Consider the following 24,225-nt stretch of genomic DNA (forward strand, 5'->3'; position numbering starts at 1 on the left):
GTTACTTGGTTGATTCTGACTCTACCTTAGATGTCTTGAAATCCTGATTGTCTGGTCATACTTAAAAGTGAAGGATTAAAAGGCTGAATTGGCGGGGCTTGCCAACTGGGAGCCTCATGGTAGGGATCTGGTTAGCCTGTTGATGGGGATAAATGTCTGTATCTTTAGATCTTTCCTCTTGGGTTGGTCAGATTCGCCAGCAGACTTTCCATCTCCAGTAGGGATGGTAAAGTCCTCTCTCTCATATCCTGGGAGGCAAGTTGGGGCTCAGCATTCGCAATGCATATGTCCCCTTTATCTACCTATTTTTCAGAATGTTTCCAAGCCTTCAGCTACGCCTGGCCCTTCTCAGCCCAGATCCCTTGGTTTTAACCTCTCCAGTCTTCAGAATTCTGCTGGTGTGAAGGAGGGGCAGTGGCCCAGTCAGAAGCAATGGAGGGGAGGTTCTGGGAATCTAACAATAGTCCTTCTCAAATAGCTTTATCGATAACCAGGCTTCCTTGTTTTAGCTTCCCCTTCGCCTTCCTGTTCCAGAATACCTTGTACTGCCAGTTCCTGACGGATTTTTTCGCAGTTTTGTTTTTTAGAATTCCACAGTATAAATCATGCTATATCTCAATTTTCCCCACTCCTGGCTTAGGGTTCTGCTGTCTCCAAGCTCCTAAGGCAGTTACCACTTGTCCATCTGCTTTCCAGCTTCCAAGAGGATTTTGCTGTTGTCTTCCCTCTGTTCTCCCCATCTTTGTTGTCTTAAGTCTTTTTGCATTTTTAAATCTCTGTTTTGTAGCTTCTGTAGGGTTTCTGGAAGGGTCAAAATTAGATGGAACAGTACGTCTTAAAACTCACCCTTCAATCTGTCATTTTTCTCTGGCAAGAGACTATAGCTGCCTGGATTTTTTCCAGTTCAGAAATAACCTTTTAAAATTGACTCCTTCCATTCAGCCATGTTTGAAAGATGAAACACTTCCATACCTCGGCAACGCTTTGGTCACACTCGACTCCAAGAACCAAGACATTACCTCAAGACCTCTTGACTTCAACTGTGTAGTTGTGCTGTCATGCAAAGGACGCTGGTACGCTTCCCTACTTTTTTCATCTCGTTCTCTTTGCTGCGTTGTCTAGGACCATCACTAATGCTTCACGTCTGAGGATTTTTGACTCTTAATTAATTTACAGAAAGTTAGTTTCACAATCCCAGGGAGGCCAGTTAAGCAAACTTTGGAGAAATGAGAGAGAATAAAATAACTTGTTCCTTAGGCTTAAACCATCAAGCAATATTTCTGATCGTTTCAATTCAACACACTGCCATTCTATTATTGTTATTATTATTACTGTATGTGGGAAATCATGGTGTTATGGATGCTAGGAAAAGATGCCGGGTATATAAGCCTGCTTAGAATTAGGAAGACAGACAAAATCTGCTTTCACTCTCCTGGTCCTCATAAACATTTTTAAAGAATGTTTAGATTTTTCTCAAGATTTCTTTCTCTTACTGAATTTGCCTTCAATTCCTTGGGAGAACCAAGAACCTCCCTATTTTTCTCATTCTCTACCTTCCCTCTAGGCCTCAGTTTCTCCATCTATCTGCATGACGAGGGAAGTGGGCTAGAAGATTCCCTCCGAGGTCCCTCCAGCTCACAGTCCAGGCTCTTCCACAGGTAAGCGTGTGGATGTGGTCATGCCCCCACCTGGACATCTCTGCTTCCCTCACAGACTGTGGGCTCCCGAGGGCAGAGTTTGCTTTATTCTCATCCTTGAAGACACATAGAAGGAAGGGGATGAAGCTCCTAAGAGAGGATTTCTCACCCAGTGTTCACTCTGAGAATAGGGGCAGGCTGGAGGGGCTCAGTTCCCCCAAGAATTAAACAGAAGTGGGGGCTACACTGAAGACTGATGCTCTTGCACATGCTCTGGTTCCTGTCCTAGTCCTCCTAGGCTGTTCTAGGCGACCCTGGCCCAGCCTCTGGCTGCCCACAGGCACAGGTAGCCCCAGGGGGTGCATGGAGTCATTTTGGCAAAACTCTGTTCTGCCAGCTGAGAGTCGCTGAGCCATCCACTGCTTTTCTCCCAACCCTGTGACGCTGGACTTCACGTGTGGCCTACAGATGGAAGGAGAACCCACAGGACCTTGGAAGCCAAGAAGAGGCGGTTTACCCACAGCTGGGAGGAGAAAAAGGAGCCTAGGGCCATTGACTCGAATGCCTTGTGCCCATACCCACACTCCACTCACAAGTCAAGGAGGAGGTCCTTGTCGACCTGTTTAGGCTTCTTCTCTTGGTCCTTTCCAGCCTTAGGCATTCATTCACTCACTGATTCCTTCTTCAAAAATTTAACAAAGCAAGTTCGTTTGCAGAAAGCTCTTTCTGTGCTGCCAAATCCTACCTCTAAATCACTGACTGTCCTGGCAACTATGGTCAGGTTGCTAACTCAGCAAGTCTGTTTCATCCGTAATGTGGAAGGACTGCCATGAGCCTTAGAAATACCGCAGACGAAGTGCGGGAGCAGGCTGCAGGCTCACAGCTCTGCAGAGGGTAGCTGTAGCGCGGCCGTTAAAGTCCAGGGAGCCTCCGGCCCGGCTCAGACAGCCGAGGAGAGAGCACCGAGGAGGAAGCCTGGGCTTGGGTGATCCACGAATACGATTCCCGCGCAAAATGGGGCACACACTGGCCTCCTTCTCCGGGACAGCGAAGGGAAGGCGAACTGGCTTCCCCAGGGCCGACCATCAAGCCTTTAGACAAGACGACCTGATTACTCTCTGCCTCGAGAGGGAGGACACGCCCGGGAAGGTGGCGACAAGTCCCAGCACCTTGGCCGGGAGAGGCGGGCGCTTGAGGCAGGAAGGGGAGGAGGAGCGGGGAGGGGACAGGCCCGGCCAGCTGGTGCTCCCGCGGCGCAGGGCGGAGCTCAGGCGGGTCCGCCCGCACACAGGTGAGCGAGCCGGGGCGGAGCGCTGCGCAGCCGGTGCCAGGCCAGGGCGCCCGCGGCCGCCGCTCCGTGCCACGGGCCACAGTCGCTTTCCCCGCCGAGGCCGAGGCGCCCCGCAGCCATGGCCGGCCTGAACTGCGGGATCACAATCGCCCTGCTGGGGGTCCTGCTGCTGAACGCTGCGCTCCCGCCGCTAGGAGTGGGTGAGTGCGGCGCTGCGGAAGCGGGTGGCGCTGAGTGGTTAAGGTGGCCCGCCAGCCGGCCAAGGCAGAGGGCTGGGGTAGGGGCGGAGGGTGCAGAGTCGGGGGCGGCGGCGGCGCAGTGGGGCTGACGGACGGCCCGGGGTCCCCGAGACCACCCGCCTCCGGGGCGCGCCGCGTTAGGCGCGGTGGCCGGACCCTCCAGGATTCCGAGCGACCTCGCCCTGGGCGCAGGCTGCGGCACGTCGGGTGTCCCCGAGCGGGGAGCCCCGCGGTCGGGGAGGCGGATGAGCGCGGCGCCCACCGAGGAGGAAAGAAGAGCGCGCCGAAGCCGATCCCGGAGGGCCTGCGGGACAGGGCGCGCCGCGCGCTCGGGGGCTGTCCTTGGATTCCTGGGGGCGCCGGGGTAGGGCGTGGGGAGGGGACTTTCCTCTCTGGCCCACCCTCTCCCTGCTCGCCTGGGCCAGGGAGAAGGTGCAAGAAAACCGTGGCTTGGCGCCCCGATAGCCCATCGATCACCTTTTCCCCGTCCGGACGCTCCCTTCTTGCTCTCCTGAAGTTCAGGAACATTAATTCGAAATTGAAAGCGCTAGCTGGAGGCCGCCAGGCATCTGCCCCGCGGAGGCTCTACACCCCCGGCCCCTCGCACCTCAGTGTGGTGGACTTTCACGGGGTTGAGGGGGTTGGCAGAGCGGGAAGTTCCGAGTTGTGTGTGAATTTCGAGTTGTTCCGGTTGGGGGAGGAACGGCCGCTGCCTGTGTCTGCAAGGAGGTGCCCTGCGGGCCCTGGAAGTAACAGAACATAGCGTTAACCTGGTTTCTTCATGTAAGAACTTGATTTGAGGCCTTTCCTGAAACTGGCACAGGTTTTGTGGAGTTTTTTGGGTTTTTTTGGTGAGGAAGATTGGCCCTGGCAGCTGTTGCCAATCTTCCTCTTTTTGTTCGAGGAGGAGTGGCCCTGAGCTAACATCTGTGCCAATCCTCCCCTATTTTGTATATGAGAAGCCTCCACAATGTGGCTTGATGAGCGGTGTGTAGGTCTTTGCCTGCGATGGAACCAGCCAACCCGGCGCTGCCAAAGCACAGGGTGCAAACTTACCCACTATGGCCCCGCTGGCCTCCAGGTTTTGTGTTTTTAAAAGAGCTATCCAGGAAGCGATTGGGGTCTTTGTTCACCCTTTGCTGCGCCTAAGGGGACATTTGTACTTGGCAGGTAGGGACATTAGGATAAATTACCTTAAGGAATAAAACTAAGCGGGTGAGGTGCACTTGGGAAGTTCAGCAACTGCCCTCGTTCCAGATCAAGGTGGGAAAGCTTCCCAGTTCCCTTCTCCGCCAGCGTCAGGTGACTCAGTGCTGCACGGTGGGCAGAACGTGGCAAGACCTCACGTAGAATAGTGTGTGCGTGTTTACAGTAATTTAAGACTGGGCTTTCAAGATTTCCTTTGAAGACAAAAATCAGCTTAAGAATAAAGCGTAATTTAGTTAAGGAAAATGTATAAATGTATGTTTGAGAAAAATGTGTGCCCACCACCCTTGGGAGCGATGTTGAAACTCTGGGAATTGTTTGCGATGTTTCCGGTTGTCTGTGATAAGAGTTGAGAACTCCTCCAGTAAGAATATGGTGTAAATCAGGGCGTTACTGACGATGACAGTGACAGCCTGTCCTGAACTGGCTTCTCTTACGTGTCTGATTTTTCCTTGTGGCCTAGAGAGGCTGCTCTTTTGGTCGGCAGTAGCTCCAGTGGAGTCCCTTCCTTCCAGGAAGTTCTTGACTGTCAGAGCCTTGTCTCATGGTTCTGTGTGTGAGAGGAGGAAGTCCAGAAACACTCCTGTTTCACGCTCTTAGATCCTTCCTCTGGCCTCAGGAACTGGCCCTGTGAAGCCACATCGCCAGGCTGAGCTGAGGGCTCTGCCTTTGTGGTTAGAACCCTTGCTGAGTACATCAGCTTTGTCTAAAGTCTTGGGGTTGGTCTAACCTATGGGGGCCTTTGAGAAGTTACTTGAGTCTGTCTTGAAAGGATTGAGAAAGCCAGAGAGAGCCCTGGCCCAGCAGATTTGTTTTATGAACTCTCTTAACAAAGACTGGGCAGAGGGAAAATGAAGCTGGTGCCGCCACAGGGCTGCAGAGTAACGTCTGCATCTCGGGGTGGTGTGTTTGTGGGAGTTTGGTGGGCCCCCCGCTCCCCCACTTCCAGGAGTGAAGAACTGGTGAAACTGAACCATAGCCTTGCTGAAACCCCCACCTGGTGGCTTTCCAAGAACCACTCGATGCCAGGGTCTGGGTCAGTGACCCCGTTCTTGGTGCCCTTGTTTCTTGGCAGAAATGTGAGCAGACATCAAATGACGTGTTCACTCACCCTGGGTGACTGTGTGCGTTCGTCATTCCTCAGATTCAAATGAGGAGCTGCTGGCTGGTGTCTGGAATGTGTAACTGGCAGGGCTGATGAGTCCCTGCTCCCCCACACCCTCACAGATTTCCGTGACTAGGGTCAGAGCGGGCTGCTCTGCGTGTCCTAGAGATGCGTTCGGGTGCCGGCTTGTCAGCCTCAGGGGTCACCGCAGATGCTGCCGTATCACCTGCACTGACTCTGCAAACAGACACTCTTCTGGGAGTTCTCCCAGGCTTCCGTGTGGGGGAAGGAAGTTGAAAACAATAATTAAATTGTTTTAAGTAATATATAGTTGTTGTAGAAAAATTGACAATAAATATAACCTAAATGGGAAACAATCATCTGTGAGCAAATCACCTTGGTCATTTTGGTGCACAGTCTTCTCATTGTGTGTGTGTGGGTGTGTTGTGTGTGTGTATAAAGCCAAAAATGGGACCATTCCATTGTATGGCTTTACCTAGTCTCCTATTGTTGGACATTTAGGTTGCTTTCCATAAAAGCAGAACATGCTCAACAATAGGAGACTGTTTATATCAATTTTGATAGGTCTGTTCAGTGAAATGTTAAAAATTATGTAGCACAGTTTCTATAATGACATGAAACAATGTTATCTTTGTGTTGCTGAGGTTATAAAATAATATAAGCTAGATTATCCCATTTTGATATACCTGAGAATGTGTTCTTATGGCTGTATTGTTCCGCACGTTCTTCACTATTTTGTCTGACTCAAATTCTGGAAATAGAATTGCTGGGATGAGTGTAGAGAAAATGTTAGAGCTCTGGCTACATACTTCCGTGCTGCCCTGTGAGAGCATGTCCTGGTCTCCTGGTGTGCATTCCGGCCAGCAGCGTGTGAATGCCTGTTTCCCACGCTCTCCCAGGCTGTCATCATTGTTGTTTCACTAGCATCTGTGGAAAAAGCATCTTCTTCCCTCTAGTTCAACAGTCAGGGTCTGAGCAGTGTTGGAGGATATTCGAGAATCTTAGGAGCACCCCAGCTGGATGGTACTAATAGTCCAGCAGTGCTTTTTTTGCCAAAAGAAAACAGAACTGAGTCCCTTGGCTTATAACACAAGCCTTACCTGCAATTTTGCCCAGCAGCGCCGACATGAGTTTGGACAGAGAAGGGGGGCTGAGTTTGCTGGTCAGAAGGACCAGTGATTGAGGTCAAGATGGGGGGCGAGGGATAGTAGGGGATGACAAGATCCCTGATATAGGAGACCCGGGGCTTAAGGCTCCCCACCTGGCTGATTAAAAAGAGTTCATACCCTTTAATTATCATTCTGAATTATAAAAATTATCCCACAATCAAATTATTTCAAACCACTTCCTACAACCTTATAATTAGCCCATCACCTTCTCCTGGGAAGCTGGCAACATTCTAGACAACCAGGCAGGGAGAGCCAGTTCCTTCCCTCACCTCTTTGCAGCCTTGGGTTTGTATTCAGTACATCAGTTTTTAAAATTACTCACTACTACTTGTAATAACTAACACATATTGAGCATCTGCTCCGTGCCAGCCACTCTTCTGCATATTCTGTCTGTAAGCATCTCCCGCTTAACATCAGTAATTCATTCCTAAGAGCCAGACGTTCGCGTGAAAATACTCACCGATACCCTACGTCTCATTATTTCGTGTGGGAAAACTGTAACATCTCATTGCACAACAACTCAAACCCCCAACAGTTTCTAAGAGCATAAAGAAAGACGGGAAGATACCCACATATAATTAACAACCAATTCTATGAAACGTAAAATGCGTAAGACATCCCTTCTGGATTGCCTGTAAATGTTTATGTAGTTTTTCACAAACAGCTGCTTTGTGTGCGGTAACTTACTGCACCCTCCTTTGCTGACACTCGGGGCTTCTCCACCAGATCCTGACACTCTCCCTGTTGTATTTGCATCATAAGTCGAGACTTTCTGCATATCATTCTGTTTAAAATCATGTGTTGTGTTTGGAGATGTAAATATACATGTTTCCTAAATAGACATTGGCCAAAAATAACTATGATGGATGAAAGATAAGTTCTGCAATGTTCGAATCATAAAAGCTAAGCTGTTTCTCCTGAGAAAATGTAAATCGAGGAGGTGTTCTTGAGAAGACCTGCTAGTTGTTTGGCTCTGCATCCTCAGGCAAGTACTCCTCCTACACCCCCGTACAGGGCCACAGAGAGGTGAAGTAACTTGCCCAGGGTTACCCAGCTGGTATGTAGTGACGCTGAGACGGCAGCCCAGGTAGTCTGACTCTAGAACCCAGCTCTTGTCACCAGTGTACCATGCCCCCAGTGCACAGTGGGACTCCTGAAGACAGCATTTGCTAGTTATCTTAGAGACAGCATCTGAACTCCACACATTTTCTTTCATTTTGAAAAAAACCAACCAGCGCTTACTGAGTGCTATGTTCATTGTTATTCTAGGAATGTATATGTATCTTTAATATTCAAGCAATCTAAAAACTGTGCTTAGATAAAGAATTACCTGTACACGGTAACAAAAATTCAAATAGTACGAATAGATGTGCAGGAAAAAGTAGATCCCCTTTTACCTCTGACCCCGGGCCTCCTCCCAGAGGCAGCCATGGTTTCTTGTGTGTTGTTCCTGAGTTATTCTACACATGTACAAGTTTATAAATATATGTACCTCCCTTGTTTACACAAACAGGAGCCCAGATATATAGTATAGGACGTGTCCCACATGCTTCTTGAGTTTTTTCACTTAGCCGTCCATCTTAGTGCGCACTCCATATCAGAACATATGGAGCTGTCACATTCTTTTTGACAGCTGTGTGATATTCCTTTCATGGGAGCACCATATTATATTTAACCAGCCCCTTATCGATGGGCTGTCTCTAGTCTTTTGTTACTGTAAACAGAGCCTCAGTGACCATCTTTGCAGTTGAGTTTGTTGGGTAAATAGACAGGTTTATCTGTAGGTGAAATTCCTGGAGGAGGAGTTACTGGGTCAAAGGGTTTATACAGAAAGTGTCAAAGAAGAAATGGAAGAAAGTGAGTAACAAAGCTGGGGAGCGTCTTGCCCAAGGTCAGAGCTAATAAGTGGTGGTGCTATCTGTGAATGTGGGCAGTCTCCTTCCAGGGTGCAGGCTCGTAACCACCCTATACTGCGGCGCACGACTTCCTTTATTCTTTCCAGTTGAAACTAACCATAAACTTGAGGCGAGGGACATGTGTTGAATTTTCTTTCAAATTCTGACTTTTGGTTAAGTGATCAGAATGCCATGAGCACTGTGTATCAGGAAGACTGAAGGCAGGCTGGAGCGGCTCTGGTGCTGACAGTGAGGAGTGGTTAGTTCTGACTGTACGTCCATAGGTCTAATAGTTAAGGTGTAACATACTTTAAGCTGCTGTAACACACAAACCGAAATGTGTATAATGGCTCAAACACAATAGATGTTTATTTCTTGCTCAGATAAGATCCCAAATGGGATCTCCTCCAAGCAGTGGTGTGGGGATCCAGGCTCCTTTCACTTTCCGGCTCCGCCATCTTCAATAGGCAGCTTCTATGTCCATCCACATCTGACTGATAGAAGAAAAATGCATGAGGGGTCCGTCAGGGGAGGGTTTTATGGTGCAGGAATGGAAGTTATTTCCCATCACTTCTGCTGCCATTCTATTGGCTAGAACTCAGTGGCATGGCCCCATCCAACTGGAAGGCAGGCTGAAATGCAGTCTAGGTGTGAGCCCAGGAGGAAATTGACCAATTGGCAAGGCGGCTGGCCAAGTGGTCAGAGCACCAGACTTGAGAGTCAGGATACCTGGTTCTAACTTCAAGTCCTATCAGCAGTTGACTTTGTGACTTAGGAAAAGGTGCCTTGCCTCTCTGGCCTCAGTGTTCCAGTCTCGAGTGTAGGGGCTTGCACTGTGCGGAGGAACCACCAGCCTTAATGTTTTACGAGCTGATTTATTCAGAGCTGATGTGTGGACCTGCTAGAGACCCCAGAGCTAGTGGAACAGCTCAGGCGGTTCATGTCCAACCCCCATGAGGTAAGTGGCTGGAACTGTGCCTGGCACATAGCAGACAGTAAATGTCTATGGAATAAACAAGTGGGTAATTCAGGTCCACCCCTCACGCCAAGTCTTTCTAGGAGGTGGAATGAGCTTATAGAAGTTAGATGACTTCTTCAACTCTCGCTGTTAGAAGGTGGCGAGGGGAAGAAGTTCTAAAGCTGAGCTCTTCCGGCTCCAAATCTGATACGCATCAGACAGAAGAGCAGGAGGGCAGCACAGTCCCAGTGACTGCATGTGCGGACTGGGAAAACTGGAAAGTAGAGAAAAGAAAATGTGGAGTGACAGATGGGACCCCAGCTCTCTGTGTCCCTGCAAAGGGTGGAAGAGATTCCCTGGTGGCCCAGGTTCTCTGCCTCACCCCAGGGCTCGGGGTCTCCACCACGTAGAACATGCCCGTGAATCTCTGCTGGTGCCTTTAAACATGTGTCCAGGAGAGAGCGGATGGCGGTGTGGGTGGGTTTGCAGGAGCGCAGCCCACTCCTGGAAACTTCCGATTGAATAACCAAACAATGACGGAGAACTGCTTGTGATCCAGTGAAAGAAGCAGGGCGTGAATAGTGTGTATGTACCGTGTGACTCTAGTCACGTTATCTTGCTGTATTTCTGTCTGTATCGCTTGTGAGCTCAGGAAGAAAGCCTGGAAGGAAGGAGTTACAGCGGAAGTATCTGGCTTCACGGTGAGGTTCACAGATCCTCCTGTGTGAAGGACGGTTTGTTGTTGGTCGTAGTGACGATCGTGACACGGAGTTCGTAGTGTCCTGCATGTTCTCCCCATTTGAACCACGTTACTCCACAATGTCCACGCTCGGTTTCGTTTGGTTTTCTTTAAATAGCAATGCTGAGTGTGTGATAAAGTACAGTAGAAAATCAGGATTTGCTTTACAGAGATTCACTTCACAAACTTATGAAATTAAAAATTCCTTCTTCAATTATTCTACTTAAAAAATAATCTGCACTTCTCAATTCTGTTCTGAGTGGAGCCCAAGCCAAGGGCACCACTGAAAGTCTTGTCTGTCTCCCTTTGCCAGGGAGGGTCTGTCCTCTTGGACCAGCCATCCATTCTGCCAGATGGAAACGCAGCTTGGTAATAGGACTACGAGGCCATTAAATGCCTCACCTCAGGGTGTGAACATCTTTAAATAATAAATTTAGAAATGTCTTGAAAAACAAACTAAAACTGTTCCATGGGCACAGATGGTATAACTTTCTGTACATTTTAAATGAAGTACACATACTCCCTACCCTCAGTGACAGAAGACCAAAGCATTCTGGGTAAAATGTGGCATTTCTGCAAAAATGTGCGAAGTGCCAATCTGCTGCCTTTGTCTGGGACGATAAAAGACAGTTTCCGGAAGTGAGTTTCATCAACTTTCCAAGCCTCAAAATCACATGGAGTTTCAGTCAGGCTGTCGTTTTTGCTTTTGGGTCTGCCTACTTGGCCATATGTAATATCCTACAATGCTCGGGGCCGGGAGGGGGCTTCTGCAACATTTGACAGTGTGTGGTCCAGCTAGGAGCTGGACTAGGAGCGTGTATGTCCAGGCATATGCCAAATTCATCCGAACAGGTGCTTTATCCTTCATTACTGATCTGGTGATGGGAACATCAGGCTATTTCAAACAAGGATGTTTAGCTAAAAACATCGTTCAACCTGAGAACAATTTACAAACATTTAGTGCGAGGTCCTGGGACACCGTGGAAGATGCAGACGTGGTGAGATGAGGCCCCTGAGTTAGAAGGGCTCAAAGCATCTCTTGGACCCAGACAGACACTCGATTCTTGTGCACAATGGCGTTCTAGCCACAGAGGAGAGGCCAAGAGCCAGCAGCACAGAGGGAGTAGTTATATGCTGCTGCTTCTGCTGGAAGTCTGCACTATGCTGGAGGCCCCAGACAGGTGGGGCCACTGTCTCGGGAGGACTCAGCCAGTGGGGATGGGCCTTCCTCGCCACCTGCCACCCTGCTGACAAGTCTCACTGGAGTCGGACCTTGAGCATCTCCAAGGCATAGGCCTAGTGTCTCTCAGTCACGGCTGGCTTCTGGGTTTTGGCTCACTGCCACGTTTCTCATTTCCTAGACGGCGCATCCCGAAGGGCTCCGATTCTTGACTGGAAACTGGTGTAGGGAGAAGGCGCAGAGAAATGAAAGGACTCGAGCCAGAGATCTCGCTGGGCTCACAGTTACCTTCTTGTTTTTTGGTTGCAGCCTCAGTCAGACGTGCTTTGGAGGTAGACAAAGCTTGGTTCACATCCTGACTCCACACACTTATTAACTAGGTGACCTGGGCAAGTCACTTAGCCTCCCTAAGACTCAGTGTGCTTAGTTCCAAAATGGGGTAAGCAACACCTCGTGGTTGGCTGGAGGTCTGCATGAAATCATGTCTGTAAATCATTCAGCACAGCGTCTGGTCTTGAACGGATTCCTCATTAATGAGAATTGTTATTACTTTGATTATCTGAGTTGGGCCCAAAAAGAATTGAGATTTTCAGCAGCAGACAATCTGGACCAAACTGCCAGGCCATAGTCTGTGTCACCGGGTCGCTCGGGGGGAGGGGGAGGTCATTTAGGTTGTTTTCAGGCCTCTGCTGCTACCCGCTGTGCTGCAGTCACTGTCCCGGTGCCGTCGACTCCGGGGACTTGTAAGGACATCTCAGGGGAGTTCCTCAAAGTGAAGCTGCTGGATTAAAACTGCAAGAAATTGTTCTCAATAACCTAGAACAAGTTTTTAAAAATTGTTTGCAATTGAGTACCTGTGTGCACGCACACACACACACATACATATTTCCTGTTAGCCAAGGGACTGACCGGACCGGTTCTATATAGCTTAAATGTCATGCCCAATTTCATGTGAGAAATGAACAAAAACACCCCAATGGGCTTCTGAGGACTACAGCTGTTTGTAAGCAGGTGTCATAAACCAAGACTGGGCTGGAGTGTGCCAGGTCATGAGACCAGAGCTGCGTCTCCGTGGAGCCTGCAGGGCCTCCGCCTGTAATCCCTGCTCAGAGGTGAAGAAGGATGGCCGAACCGGCCTGGAAGTTGCTGACAATCTTCTCAGGCACTTCAGGCTTGGGCGAAATCTGTCAGGAGCAAGGTCTCAACTTGTTGGAACATAGAGGGCATTTTTCAAACTGTAAACAGTGCTCGGATCATCTTGCAGAAGCGTACCACAGCCCAGGGCAGAGAAACCCTTGGAATAACAGCTTCCAGCCTCTCTGGTCTCTGCCTCTGTGGAGAGTACATTCCTAGTTCCAGCCAGCAACCTGGGATGTGAGGGAAGGTGTGTCCCGCTGGCACCTTGAAACTCTAGATAAGCATCTTCTGCTCTTTGGCCTGGTAGCTGGAGACTGGAAACAACCCAAATGTCCATCATTAGAACCCTGGTTAAATAAATTATGGTACCTTCAAGCAGTGGAATGCTATGCAGCCGTGCAAAAGAATGGGGTACTCTGGATGTACTGATGTGGAGTGACCCCCAAGATAAATTATGGAGAGGAAAACGCAAGGTTCAGACAGGGAGTATGGCATGCCACCTTTTGGCAAGATGAAATGAAATAAAATAAAATAGGGGTGGCAGACAGATATAGACTTACGTATTCATAGATTCATAGATTCCCTGTGGAAGGACATGAGAAACTGCTATCAGTGGTTGCCTCTGGCAACAGCAGCAGATTTGAGGTAAGAGAAAGACTTTTTCACAAACCAAGTCTCATTGGTTTTTTTTTAATTTTGCGCTTCATGTGTTATTTATCTAAGAGTAAAACATGGTTTTCAGCTTTATTGAGGAATAATGTTCAAGCCGTAAAATTCACCAGTCTCAACTGCATTATTCAATGAATCCAGTCAAATGCATGATGTGACATTTCCATCGCCCCGTCAGGTTGCTCCAGATGCCTCTGCAGTCCATCCCTGCCCCTTGGCCCCTCACAGCCATTGATTTGCCTTCTATCATCACTGGTTTTCCCTAAGAATAGTTTTAAATTTTAAAAAATATTCAAAGCCAGGTATGAATATAGCAATCAATAGTTTTGTTGTGTTAAAAAACAAATTTCTTGAATGTAGATCCTGTCTTTAAAAAAGTCTACAGTTGATTCCTGCAGGAATTTGGTTGTACAAAAGGGGTGGAGTAGAAGTGTGAAGTCACTAGGAATCCAGGAACTAATGACCAAAGCTGCCTTCTCCACTCAGAGCGACTTCTCTTGGAAAGAAACTTGCTGTGCTTTTGGGTTTTTCCCCCTATTTTTGGTTTTTTGGGGCCCAGCACTTTGATTTTTGCCTAGAATGTCTTGAACAGATCTAGCCCAATCCTAGGTCATTTTGGTAACAAATTCCATTCATTCCACAGATGTTGGAGCCTCCTGTTAGATGCTAGACATACAGAGGCAGAAAACCTTCATCCTGTGCTCTCCAGGGACTCACCATCCAGAAAAGACATATAAACCAGGGGCTACAAATTGGTGACTTAGAGGCCTTGGCCCAGTTCTGTTTCATGTGTCCTGACAAAAGCTGAATTACAAAGTTTTTAGTAGAGCATGCACACTATGATTCAACAAGACCTCCCTCGCTGTGTTGGCTTTTCTCATTTATATTACCTGCCTGGACCCCTGAAAGCATTCAGTTTGAGATACTGTCCAATGTGATAAGTACAGCAAAAGATGTGTGCACAAGAATTGCAGTAAAGATCAGGGATGGGGCATAGCTTAGAGAAGCTAAGAAAGGCAAAGAGGAGGAGGAGGACAAGGTGTTCCCCTGGTGTCTGAGGTCTGTGTGACATCGTGACAAAACCCAGAGATTGGCCCTGGAGCAGAAGCATGGCTCTGTTACTTGTTACCAATAATCCTACAGTGTTCTTTTGGTATTTTTAAAGGGTTTTCCCACCTTCTCTGAAAAGACAACTTGCCAAGTGATCCACTATCTGGGAAAATATAATTAAGAGTTAATCCTTCAATGTATGATTTATAACTGGAGACACACTATAGGAGCAAAATAGAGTGTAGTTAAATGGCGATTAAATGCCTCCTTACTCTGGGATTTTAGAGTTTTGTCCCATCCTCCTCTTCTTTCCTTGGCAATAGCAATTAACAGGAGGACCAACTCCTACTGTGAGGAAGGAATATGGTTCATGGAAAGGAAAGTGCTCGGAACCACAGTCTTTCTCCCTTTCAGGAATAACCATCTGCTTTTTTCTTCCACTTGCCAATACAATGTGATTTGGAGCCAGGCTCCTCAAAACTCCATCTCAGCATTCGTGGCCCCTCAACTTAGTTTTTCACCTCTACGAATTTTTTGGCGTAATTATCTTAAGATCGCTGGCTAGTCCCAACACTGGCACTGTCCAGGTGCCAATAATGGCCATCTTACTTGGTGTAACACCTTCCATCATGACCATCCTTATTGATACAACGTCATCCATGATGGCTGAACACCTATAATGTCCATTCTTGTTGATTTAACACCTTCCATAACAGCCATCCTCATGATCATAACACCTTCCATAATAACGATTCTCTGAAGTAATTTATTTCATAATGGCCGTCCTCATTGACATACACCTCCTGGGGACTGTCCTTGCCCCTCTGGGTAAGGAGAACATGTGTCTGTCTGGCCCCAAAGAGTTCCTGGAGTGTGCAGCCTTCCTTTGCTGACCTATTTTACCCCCGCCTACCTGGTTTGCCAGAGGAATCACTTTATTGACCTGGCCTGCAGTTGTTTGAGAGCTTCATTCAAAGACTTATTCTCCAAGTCAGGCTGTGTGAGTTGACACATGCTTTAAAATTGCTGGAAACAACAACAACAAAAGGTACTAATCCCCAGTCCTTAAAACATAAGGTTTAAACAGAAGGATGTATTCCCACTTGGCTGCCTGGCCCCTGGGATGATGAGACACTCACAGTCCCCAGTCATGTCTCCCTAAGTGTTCAAGAGGTTAGGCCTTTGCAGTTAGGAAACAGGTAGAGCTAAGGCCCCCCAAGACCAGTTTCACCCCCTCCCAGCTGCCTGTGGGGAAGGCTGACGTCCCCTGGCTGCAGTGGGCGGATGCCGCAGTCTGTGCTTCCAGTTGCAGCAGCGATGGAGCTGGGGTGAGTCAGCTCGTAGTCATCCCCCTGACGATGGTAAAGGCAGAGTGTAGATTGCTGCCAAACTATCAGGAGGAAAGGGAGTGAAGGAGGTGGTGCAGAGGTCAGAGATGAGAGGACGAGCAGATGCCATCCCTGGTTGCCCAGGACTCGTCTTTCCTGAGGACGTATTGGGGTCAGGGCTCTGAAGGTCAAGATTACAGGCCAAGGGGGGCCTCATACTAGGTAGAGAGTCTTGCTTGGGATGAGCCTCCTTCCTACCTACAGAACATTTCTGTGGTCAGGGAGCCTCTGGACTTGGGCAAACAGCCAGGTGCATATTCAGAGTAGGTGTTTGGAAAAGAAAACACCTGCACTTCTCTCTGTGTTGGTGGTGTTGAGCGGTACAAACCGAAACAACTCTTTCTGACCACTGCCCCTCCCTAGCTGGAGTAAGGGGTGAACACTTGAGGTGACCTTGAGGGTGGACATCTTGGAGGAGGAGCAGTGCATGGGCTCCGGAGTCAGGCAGTCCTGGGTTGGAATCTCAGCTGTGCATCTTCCCGGCTGTAAATTTGAACAATTTATCCAAAGGAGACGTATAGAAAGTACCTGGCACCTGGCAGATGCTGAACAAATGGGGGCTGGTAAGTTATTGCCACCCTTCCTAGATGCCACCTCCCACCGGCCTTCAGCCTTGGCCAGCCCCTACACAACCTAACATTTCTGGACTCTTTGGGTTTTAAGGCCGGCCTTCCCACTGAATCTCCCCTTGATTTCTGGATTTCGTCTGAGAACTCTCCTCTTGTTCTTGCTCTGCCCTCTAGGTGAGATGAGCAGCCATGAGCTCCCTTGGCCTCAGCATCACCTTCTCTCTGACCCACTCACCCACCTCCCTCCCTGTCACCTTCCAGCATCTGGACACTAAAGTTTACAGTAAATACAATGGTTTCAGACATCATCATTGATGTACGCTTCCATAAAGACTATCCACTTGACATAGCAGCTTCCAGATTAGTAACTCAGTTCAGACAGAAAGGCTTGGTGTCCTAGATGACTTCATACTAGTCAAAACCCCTTGCCTTGAGCAGCTCAGCAGGTCCTGCCTGATACCCATCTGGTTACAAGTTCTGTATTCGTTTTCTGTTGTTCATAACAAATTGTCGCAAACTCAATGGCTTAAAACAAAACCTGTCAATTAGTTCACGGTTCCGTAGGTCAGAAATCCAGATATGGTGTGGATGGATTTTCTGCTCAGCCCCACCAGGCTAAAATCAAGACGTTGGCCAAGCTGTGTTGTCTAGAGCTTGGGGTCCTCTTCTAAACTCACATGGAGGCAGCAGAATTCAGCTCCTTGTGGCTGTTGTCTGTGGTCCCCCTTTCCTTGCTGTCTGACAGCCAAAGCTGCTCTCAGCAATGAGAGGCTACTCCTATTTCTTGCCACGTGACCCCCTCCGTCTTCAAAACCAGCTCCAGAGAATCTCCCTCTTGTCAAATCCTTTTCACACTTCAAGGCGCTTTCTCTAGGAAAAGCCCAGTCTCTTGTAAGTGCTCAACTGATTAGGTCAGCCTCACCAGATAAAGTCACCTGGGCCATACAACATAACCTAATCACATGAGTGACAGCCTGTTTTACTCAGAGTCCCTCCCACCTCAAGGGGATGAGAATATACAAGGGTATGGGTAGCTGGGGGTCTTCTTAGAATTCTGCACACCACAGGGTTCAGAGGCTCAGGGGCTTTGTCTGATCTGTGGGGATGGTGATGATGGTGGCCATCACTAGTTGAGGGCCTGCCACATGCCCAGCCCCATTCTTTGTGCTATACACATAAGGTCTCATTCCAACACTTGTAGCAGCCCCACGCAGTTCATGCTTTTAGCCAAATATTACAAATGAGAAATCTGTGGTTTACCGAGGAAGGGTGGCTTGTCCACAGTGGCCCAGCCAGGTGCAGGCCCAGCAAATGACCAAGTGACTTCGCTCATGAGGCAGAGTGCTACTCACGTCCACTGGAATGTTGGAGGTCAGCACTCAAATGGCCCCCCAGAACTGGTGTCCGTCTTAATAGAACCTTCTCTCCTGCTCTCATTCTCCCTTCCTTCACTAGTGGATTTTAAAAGCTCAGGCTGAACTAAATCAAAGGTGGATGTTTTAGTCATGAAGCATTTCCCTGCCGCCCCCACCCCCGACTCACACAATGTCCTTTCAGGGACGATGAATAATAAGGTAGAAATAGGCTGATAAAACCTTCTGGAAAAGCTCATTTCAAACTGAACTTATTTTTAGTTTAATCAGCTCATGGCTTATGTTCAGACAAGTAAGAAAGTTTTCTTTTATATCCCTCCTAATCGCTGAAGAATGCAGTCCTATGACAACATTTCTCCTGGAAGCTATGCGCTCCTGCCCCCAAGCCCGTGTCCGTTGTTCAGTCTGTGGCACAGAGACAAGGGACGGTAAAGGCCTTTGAGAGCCTGTGGGTAGCAGGCTGAGTGACCTCTGACCACTTCTTCACTTTTTGGAGAAATGCTCCCACTTATTTTTCATAACCTTTTGCCATCTTTTAAGTTTTCTAGTTATTGATACCATTTTTCGCTTAAAGAAGAATTTCTCCCCCTTCTTACAGAGCAATTATTATGTATATGCATGAATTTGAGTCTGTGTAGTTTTGCTCAATTTTTGGTTGTTATTCAAATCAGTGATGAGCAATTAATTCTCAGGTTTAATAGTGAAGCACACCTACTCTACACTACGTGAAGTAAGCGAGACACAGAAGGACAAACACTGTGTGATCCCTCCTGCATGCGGTGCCTAGAGTGGTCAAATTCACAGGGACGCAGAGTGGACCAGGGGTTGCCAGAGGCTGTCGGGAAGCGGAATGGCAGTTGTTTAATGGGTGCAGAGTTTTAGTTTTGCAAAATGAAAACAGTTCTGGAGATGGATGTTGGTAACGGTTGCACGATGTGAGTGTACTTAATGCCGCTGAATTGTGCACTTAAAAATGGTTGTAATGGTAAATTTTATGTTATGTATACTTTATCACAATAAAAAGATGGGGAAAGAAGTTTGCAGGGCTTATTTGTGGATAGTAAAAAGATGAATGCTCTTTTTCCTTTCTTTTTTAATTATTTACTTCCCCCCCCCGCCCCCCGTACACACAAAAGTCAAGCACACCCCACAATTCTAAGGCTCGTCTTGTAAATGTACGAGTGCGTCGGATTCTAACCTTGTACTTGGAGGCGGTCTTGACACGCTCCAGGCCCCTCCTTTCCTAAGGCCCAGAGACATGAGCCTCCCGCCTCCGCCGTAACTCCCTGCACTCGGGGTTCAGACTCTGGTAAGGACCATTTCATCAGAAGCCAGCCGGCTTTTCTCCTCCATCTTCAGTGGTGGACAGACAACAGTTTGTTGTGTCAAGGGAGGCTCTGCAAGAACCTAGTCCCCTGAGGGCAGAGACTGAATCGTTTGTCTGGTCGGTGAGACCCCATGCCCAGCAGTGCGCGGGCACAGAGACGGACTCAGGAGGGGTTTGCTGTCTGCCCAGAGGGACGGGGGAGGGTTGACTTCTCATCCGAGAAAGTTTCAAATGGTTAGCAATGGTTTTCTGAATTTTAGAAATTGTTTTATTGAGGCATACAATAAAGTACACAAATCTTAAGTGTACAGATTGATAAATGTTATGTATGCGTATACATATACGCATACACATATATACTTCTGTGTGTGTGTCATTCCAGCGCCCCAGAAGTTTTCGTCTTAGCCCTTCCTGGTTAATACCTCCCCCCAGAATTCGCTATGCTCACTTACACAAGCATGGATTGGCTTTGTCTTCTTGAACGTGATACAAATGGAATCACACAACATGCAGTCTTTTGTGTGTGATTCTTGTTTAACCATCTCCCTGCTAACTTTTTTATTTTAAAATTGGCACCTGAGCTAACATCTGTTGCCAATCTTCTTTTTTTATTTTTCCTTCTCCCTAAGGCTTCCAGGACATACATAGTTGTATATTCTAGTTGTAGGTCCTTCTGGTTGTGGCATGTGGGACGCCACCTCAGCATGGCTTGATGAGTGGTGCCACGTCCGTGCCCAGGATCCAAACCAGGAAACCCTGGGCCACCAAAGCGGAGTGCAGGAACTTAACCACTTGGCCTCTCCCTGCTAACTTTTTGTCAGAAGAACTTGAACAATGATTCAGTCTCTGAAGGCAAGCCAGGGCCATTGGAACAAACTGCTCAAGGACAGGAACACTAAAGAGATTGGAAATTCAGTAACATCTAAACATTTAGCAGGCAGGGAAGGGGCACTGGGACCCCCGGTCTGCGTCCATCCCTGAGCTACATGCAGATGGGCTTCTTTTGATCTCCTCCTTTGATTCTTGCCATCCGTCCCTGTGATCCTCAGTGCCTTTCATGGTCATCGTGACTCACACTTCAAGGCCTGACGAAATGAATCTTTTTAACATTTCATAAAATGTTAATGTGATTTAAACTGGCCCAGTGGCACTTTAGCATATCATCATGAATTATTTACAGTGGTCATAAACTGAGTTATATTTGTTGTTTAGTTCTGCAATTCCCACATCCGAAGTCTGTTCTTCTACAGCTTTCTCTACCTCTGTGGTTCTTCTTTGAGCTCTCCAGTGCAGTTCCATTCAATCTGGAGTTGAATGTTAAAGTCTGTGTCTTAGGTTGGCAAGAAGCCTTAAAATGGCCACAGTCCTAGAGGGATTTATGGATAGATGTGTCCATTTTCTTCAGACCTTGGCCCAGACAGGGCCCACAGCCCCGCTGTGGGTCTCTAACATGGTGTGTGTCTTTGATCATGAAAGGGAAGATACCACAGAGGGTCTGGGTGGTTCTGTGCAAACCCATCGCCACTTTAGAAAAATAATTCAAAGCACCAGCCCTGCAGGCAGTTGATCGCTAGCATCCCCTTTGGAGGACCGTTCAGTTACTTTAGGAAATAAATAACTTCCATCATGGCATCTCAATTTCTTTCCTAAGGAGTGTGGGAATTAAAAGTAGGGAGTAAATGGATGGACACACAGTCCCCTGTTTTGATAATCTATTCCAACAAATCGGATTGGCTTGGAGTACACATGGGTTCCTTTTAACACTGCCCTTTGAACTTTGTCTTATGGTACTCTATGGTCATTCTAAGTGCTAGGGAAATAGTAAACTATTTTAAGGAAACTGTGGGTCTCTCACAAGGGGGTGGAAGTGACTCTGGAAGTCCGGCCCAGCTTTGTTCATCTTTGTATGCCAGTACCTGGCCTGGATGGCAGCTTGTCATGACCTTGAGTGTAGTGGCCAGAGTCAACCTTCGTCAGGATTACAGCACCAGGGGCTGGCCCAGTGGCATAGCAGTTAAGTTCGCATGCTCTGCTTCAGCAGCCCAGGGTTCGCCAGTTCGGATCCTGGGCATGGACCACACACCATTCATCAGGCCATGCTCTGGTGGCGTCCCACACAGAAGAACTAAAGAGCTTACAACTAGGATATACAACTATGTACTGAGGCTTTGGGGAGAAAAAAAAAACAGAGGAAGATTGGCAACAGATGTTAGCTCAGGGCCAATCTTCCTCACTGAAAAATAAGAAATAAAAAGAATTACAGCACCAAGTTGTCTTCAGGCCTTCCACTTCCCCTGTGCGTGCCCTAGTCCTCCACCCCGTGCCTTTCTCCCTGCCCTGACCTCCCCAGTGCAGTCCTGTGTCCTATCCTACCCTGGGGGACACTCGATCACGCCCAGACCGTTTATTTCTACCTGTGGTCGATGTCCAGTCCTTCGTGGGGTGTTAGCCGATCATTGCAGTGTTCAGTACATGGGCTGAAGATGTGGCCCTCTCCTCTGGAGAGCCTGTGAAGCTCTAATAGTGGAATGGCAGGCGAGTTCTTGTAGCCACCTGTGGCCCGTATCTGCACTTGGGAGGTACACATGCTCTTTGGGGCTGGGGAATGGAATGGTCACCTGTCCTGTCACTCACCTCTTCCTCCAGACTTCCAACGGCAGCCCGGAACATCCTCCCCCTCCTCCTCCGGCATGGCCCGACCCCCACCCTTGCCCCGGCTTCTTTGTGGGGTGCCTTTGGGCAGCCATCATCCCACATCCCTTTACTTCTGAGAGAGAGAAGGAGACATTTGCCCTGCTGCTTCGCAGGCTGCTTTCCCCAAGCCAGCCAGGGGAGCAGGTGGGTGCAGTGGGGAGCGGGACCAGGTAGAGGTAGAGGTGGGGGGAGCGTGAGTGTGTCTTATCAGGTCCTGCTGGATTTCCAGTGGACGAGTGGCTCAGACACCCGGAAGGACAGGTGGGAGTCTCTTTCCAGGAGGAAACACTTCCCGCCGAGCCAAACCAGAGGCCTGAGTTGAGATTCTCTCACCTCAACTAAAGGAGAAGCAGACTCGGTAGATGGAGATATGGGGAATTCTAAACCTAGGTCTGATTTTGCCCGTGAGTCTCACCTCCAGAAGGGAGCCCCTCGGGCTGGAGTTCTGTAGGATGCTTTCCTGCCAAGACCTGGCACCGGCCCTTTATACCCAGTGCTTTGTTCCAGAGTCGTGGTTGCTTTTCTTTTGCCACCAACTCGGCCGCGTGCCTCCCATGCCCACAACCCCCAGGAAAACCTCACGAAGCTGCAGAGCCGTCGCAGCTAAACATGGCTACTTCCCTTTCTCAGGCCCTTGTGCTGAGACGCTGCCAAAAAAATACACAAAAGAAGAAACACGCCCCAAACATTTCGAATTCCAGAGCACTTTAAATCTGAAATGTAAATTCAAACGACCCTTTCAAATCATTTCGAAATAAAGATGTGTATTAATGCAGTGAGCCCGTTTAACCCTTTTAAACAAACCGCTTTCCTTTTGGACGTCCTGGAGAGCCCGCCACCAGGAAATGCTTTATTCCAGCCTGACCGACCTTGTCTGTGGGAACAAACCGTTGGCAGCAGAGCTCCTGGCTGTGCGTGGAACTCCTGGGCAGGCCTGGCTCTGCTGAGCAGTCATTATCGGGCCTGGGCTCCAGTGTCAGACGCTCGGGCACAAAAGCTGGCCCTGCCTCTTACTAATCCCATTGCCTGGGCAAGTTACTTAACCTCTCTGAGCCCCCAGTTTCTTCACCTATAAAATGGGGATTCACACTAGAACCTACTGTATGGGGTGCTTGTGGGGATTTTTAAATGCTTGTCAAATGCAAGCTTGGCGCCTGCACTTATTAAGCTCTCACTGAGTGTTCGCAGTTGTTATTTTTCAGGCAGGCCTGGTGTCTAGAGTCTCAATGCTTCTCATCCAAGACAGACTGAATAGCTCCTGAAAGGGCAACTTGTCTTGTGCTTCCTTTTTGTGTGAATGTGGGAAATTAACTATTTCCAGGTGGACAGATGGGTGGTCTTCCCGCCGTTGGTGACACTTCCTCCTCAGTTTACCAGTCTGTGAATGGACCTGGCCACATCAATGCCAAATGGATGTAGGGATGTAGGGTGTCGAAACCAGTTGTCTCTCCAATGCTTGCAAATCTCACTGCCCCAGGGCCACTGGATTAGAAGACTCCAGATTTGCCATGTGACCGTCTGGTCCTCTCCACCCCCCACCCCACCCATCCCCCCACAGCAGGCCCCGCTGAAGTGGGTTATGTTGGTGGTGATGCCCAGGCCCTGGGGTCAGTCAACAGTTCCACGCACTTCATAAGAATGGCAGCACTTCCTCCCCGTCTGCTGGTTTACGTGAGCAGCCTTGGCAGCTTCCAGGATGCAGCTCCGTGTGGTACCCAAGGCCAGTGGAGAGGGCAGGGGTGCTGGGGTCAAACCAGAATGTCCCTGCTGCCTCCTGAGCTCAGCAAACTTGGGGAAGTGAGGTCACTTTTCTGAGGCTCAGAGGGGTGCTGGAGTCACATGAGTCAGCACATATAGAAGGGCCTTAATAGCCGGTAAACAGGGCCAGGCCAGGGCAAGGAGGGCGTGGGGAGGGCAAGGAGGCTCTCACACTTGCACAACCGAGAGCCGTGCCTCCTTAAAGTTGGCCCCTGGGTGCCTTCCCTGCCTCACCCTCATCTCGCCCAGCCGGCCAGGCCTCTGGGCTTTAGGCTGAGAGCCAAGCTGCTGCTACAGTCGTGCCCCCACCTACCGCCTCGGTGGTGCCCTGTCACTAGTGGTAGTAGTTGTGCCACTGTTAATAGTACCAACCATAATAACAGCTAATGTGGATTGACCACCTGGCATTGTTCTCAGCACCTCACAGGTAACAATTCATTTAGTCCTTACAGTTCCATTATTATCCCCATTTGCAGATAAGGAAAGTGAGACACAGAACAGCTAGGGATTTGCCCGAGGGGGCCCAGCTGGTACGCGGTATGGTACGCGGTAGAGCCAGGAATAGATCCCAGGCATTCAGATTCTAGAATCCAAGCTCTTATCCACTACACAAAGCTGCTAAAATGTGCTGGTCTCACCGGGTGAAGCCCAGACTCCATGGCCAACAGCCAAGCCCCTTCCCGGCCCGGCCCCTGCCTCTGTCTCCAGCCGCCTCTGCCCACACTTTCCTGGCCCTCTGGCTCAACCAGACTCCCTGGAGTGGCTCCAAGGAAGCCATCTTCTTCACACCTCTCTGGCGTTGCGCCTGCCGTTCCCTCCA

At 48.9% G+C, this 24,225-nt stretch overlaps 1 protein-coding gene across 3 annotated transcripts in view; it reads left to right on the forward strand.

Moving 5' to 3' along the window:
- The first annotated feature begins 2,864 nt into the window (after positions 1-2,864).
- CDCP1 (CUB domain containing protein 1) overlaps positions 2,865-24,225 on the forward strand; it is a 56,282-nt gene continuing 34,921 nt past the window's right edge. For all 3 annotated transcript variants that reach the window (XR_011427306.1, XM_005600765.4, XM_070238907.1), the window contains exon 1: positions 2,865-3,128. Coding sequence is in view for 2 of the 3 variants with exons in the window: in XM_005600765.4 (XP_005600822.3) it covers positions 3,047-3,128 (82 nt within the window). In the remaining variant the exon portion in view is untranslated. The remainder of the gene's footprint in view (positions 3,129-24,225) is intronic.

This window comes from Equus caballus, chromosome 16, assembly GCF_041296265.1.
Source record: "Equus caballus isolate H_3958 breed thoroughbred chromosome 16, TB-T2T, whole genome shotgun sequence".
In the NCBI taxonomy this organism is placed as follows: Eukaryota; Metazoa; Chordata; class Mammalia; order Perissodactyla; family Equidae; genus Equus; species Equus caballus.